Source organism: Dipodomys ordii, unplaced genomic scaffold (assembly GCF_000151885.1).
Source record: "Dipodomys ordii isolate 6190 unplaced genomic scaffold, Dord_2.0 Scaffold5992, whole genome shotgun sequence".
NCBI lineage: Eukaryota > Metazoa > Chordata > Mammalia > Rodentia > Heteromyidae > Dipodomys > Dipodomys ordii.
This window is the reverse complement of record NW_012273206.1, coordinates 1-2,727: the sequence shown is the minus strand read 5'-3', so window position 1 is coordinate 2,727 and position 2,727 is coordinate 1. Positions and strand designations below refer to the sequence as shown.

Here is a 2,727-nt window from a genome sequence, read left to right as displayed (position 1 = left end):
ATTCTGGGATAAGAGGCCCAGACAGCATCAGCCAATCAGATGCGGCCACGTCACAAGAGCGACGCCACGCCTCAGCCAGCAGCCTCCACCAGAAGCTGCCTTTACCCTGCCCTGGCCCCAGGGCCGCGCCCTGCCCGCCCTCCTCTAACCCCAACATGGTGGACTACTACGAAGTCCTGGGCGTGCCCCGGCAGGCCTCCACCGACGCCATCAAGAAGGCCTACCGCAAGCTGGCGCTCAAGTGGCACCCCGACAAGAACCCCGAGAACAAGGAGGAGGCAGAAAAGAGATTCAAGCAGGTGGCCCAGGCCTACGAGGTGCTGTCGGACGCCAGGAAACGCGGCGTCTACGACCGCTATGGCGAGGCGGGCGAGGACAGCGCGGGCGCCGCGGGCCGCCCCTGCCACGACCCCTTCGAGTGCGTCTTCAGCTTCCGCGACCCCGCCGACGTCTTCAGGGAGTTCTTCGGCGGACAGGACCCCTTTTCCTTCGACTTCTTCGGAGCCCCGCTGGAGAACATTTTCGGGGGCCACAGGATCCCGCGAGGAAGCAGGAGCAGAAGCAGGGCGTCCGCGCCTCTCTTCTCCACCTTCTCCCAGTTCCCCGCTTTTGGCGGTGGCTTTTCTTCCTTTGACACGGGGTTCACATCCTTCGGGCCCCTGGCCGACGGCCTTTCTTCCTTCTCCATGTCCTGTGGCGGTGGCGGGGCAGGCAACTTCAAGTCCGTGTCCACTTCCACAGAAATCGTCAATGGCAAGAAGATCACCACCAAGAGGATCGTGGAGAACGGCCAGGAGAGGGTGGAAGTGGAGGAGGATGGACAGCTCAAGTCCCTCATCATAAATGGCCAGGAGCAGCTGCTACGCATCAACACCTAGTCATTCCCTTGGACTTAAAGTACATGTTGAGGAATAACAGGACACTTTTTCAAAGATTGGAAGTGAGCTCTACTTTCACAACAACTGTAACTCAAAATTTATTAAAAGTTCTTGCTAAAGCTTATTTGTAGTGATTGTTGGGAACACACCAATAGGCTCTCTCTTGGTCTTAAACTGGGATGGATGGATGCTGCACTTTGCTTTCTCTTACAAGTAATACTAGGCAAGGGCTCTACCACTTGCGCCAGGCCTCTGCCTGTTGCACCTAATTCTCTGTTGGAGGCTGCTAGGGAAGATAGTCACCACCATGCTGAGCCTTCTGTGCATCCTTTGGTTGGAAATGTGAGCCAGGGAGCTTTCCATGAATCATTTAGCTTTGTTTTGATTTTTTTTTTTTTACTAAATTATAGTGAAAGAAGTGAATATAGTTAGACTTCTTGGTTAAAATCAATTGAAGTTGTCTTTCAGTTGTACACAAATACTGGTATGTAGGAAGAGTGGACCAATGTTGAAGTAAAACATTAAGCCTATCTCTTCTCTAAGCAAGTTAACCTAGAAAAGTTAGGCGTTATTGGATACCCATAGCTGCTGTAACAAATTACAAAAACTATGGCTTAAAATAGTTCATTTTTGTTTTGATCACAAGAGAGTGAAATACCTCACAGGGCTTAGGAACTGTCAGCCTGACATGCTCCTTTCCCCAGACTGGCGGACAACGGGCCCTTTTGGTACAGCCAGCTAATAAGCTGCCTTTCTCTCACCTTGACATTCCAAATAGCAGACCCGCTTATCTGAGCACCTGCCATAAATCTTAGCCCACCATAATGGAATTCCTATCCTGCATGAAATCCCACCCTTAGCCCTTCTAGAGCATAAGAAGCTACCTAAACAATAGCAAGTGCTTTTTCTCTCCCTCTGGCAAGAGAACTAGCCTTGCCAGCCACTGCTGGCAATAAGCCTCTCTCTGTGTATGTGACTTTATGTTCATGCAGTTTTCTGGGATGGTGCTTTCACTGGTACTGTGACTTGGATCTAGGCTCCCCTGGCAAGTTTTTCTCTTCCCCTTTGGGGAATCTGAGCTGCCCCAAGGACCTGGCAATCAAGCTCAGGCCCACATCCAACAAGGTGAATTCCTCCTGACTGAGCACCTTTCCTGCATTCAACACCAGCTGATTGACCCTTCTTCAGTGGTAGGTGACAGTTCAGAGCACAAGGGTAAATGCCAGAGTCCAGCCCAGTAGGCCAAGGCCACTCACCAGCCATAAGCCAGGGATCCAACAATTGCACAGTGATGACCCCTCTTGCTGATTGCTCCCCTCAGTCCGTTGACAGGAGTCAACTGGGAACACTCGTGGAAGCTCTACATCCACTTCCGGTCCTCACCATGGGAGGAGCGAGCCTATCTAAAATTCCTCAGGGTTCTCCTCCAGCAGTCTTTTGCATAATTTGGAGCCTTTAAAGCTCCAGCCTGGCCCTAGGCCTCATAAGATTATGCACTTATGCAAATTTTGCCCCAATATTCACTGGACAGTGAGTGCACGTGGCTCCTTCATGAGCCACTAGACCCTGATATTTTATGGGACCTATATATAAGCACTTGGGCAAGTGAAAGGCCACCTATATACAACCCCCTCATCCCCTCCTGTTTGTGCCCTTGAAAAGGTGAGGCGCAAGGAGGGTTCTTCCCCCACAAGCTTCCCTGTCAAGGCTAGCTGTCCTGACTTAAAATTCTCTTAGATAAGATTAACTACATGGGCTGGGAAGGTGGCTCAGTGGTAGAGTGCTTGCCTTGCATGCCTGAGGCCCTGGGTTCGATTCCTCAGCATCACATAAGCAAAAAGAAAAAAGC

At 51.1% G+C, this 2,727-nt stretch overlaps 1 protein-coding gene across 1 annotated transcript; it reads left to right on the top strand.

The window, feature by feature from the left end:
• The first annotated feature begins 155 nt into the window (after positions 1-155).
• On the top strand, positions 156-927 carry LOC106002261 (dnaJ homolog subfamily B member 3-like). The gene has a single exon (XM_013037165.1). The coding sequence runs from the start codon at positions 156-158 to the stop codon at positions 876-878; it is 723 nt and encodes a 240-aa protein (XP_012892619.1). The 3' UTR covers positions 879-927.
• Positions 928-2,727: the final 1,800 nt, after the last annotated feature.

What these genes read in the sequence shown, in the direction of transcription:
- LOC106002261 (XM_013037165.1), top strand. Translation starts at nt 156, where the DNA reads ATGGTGGACTACTACGAAGTCCTGGGCGTGCCCCGGCAGGCCTCCACC.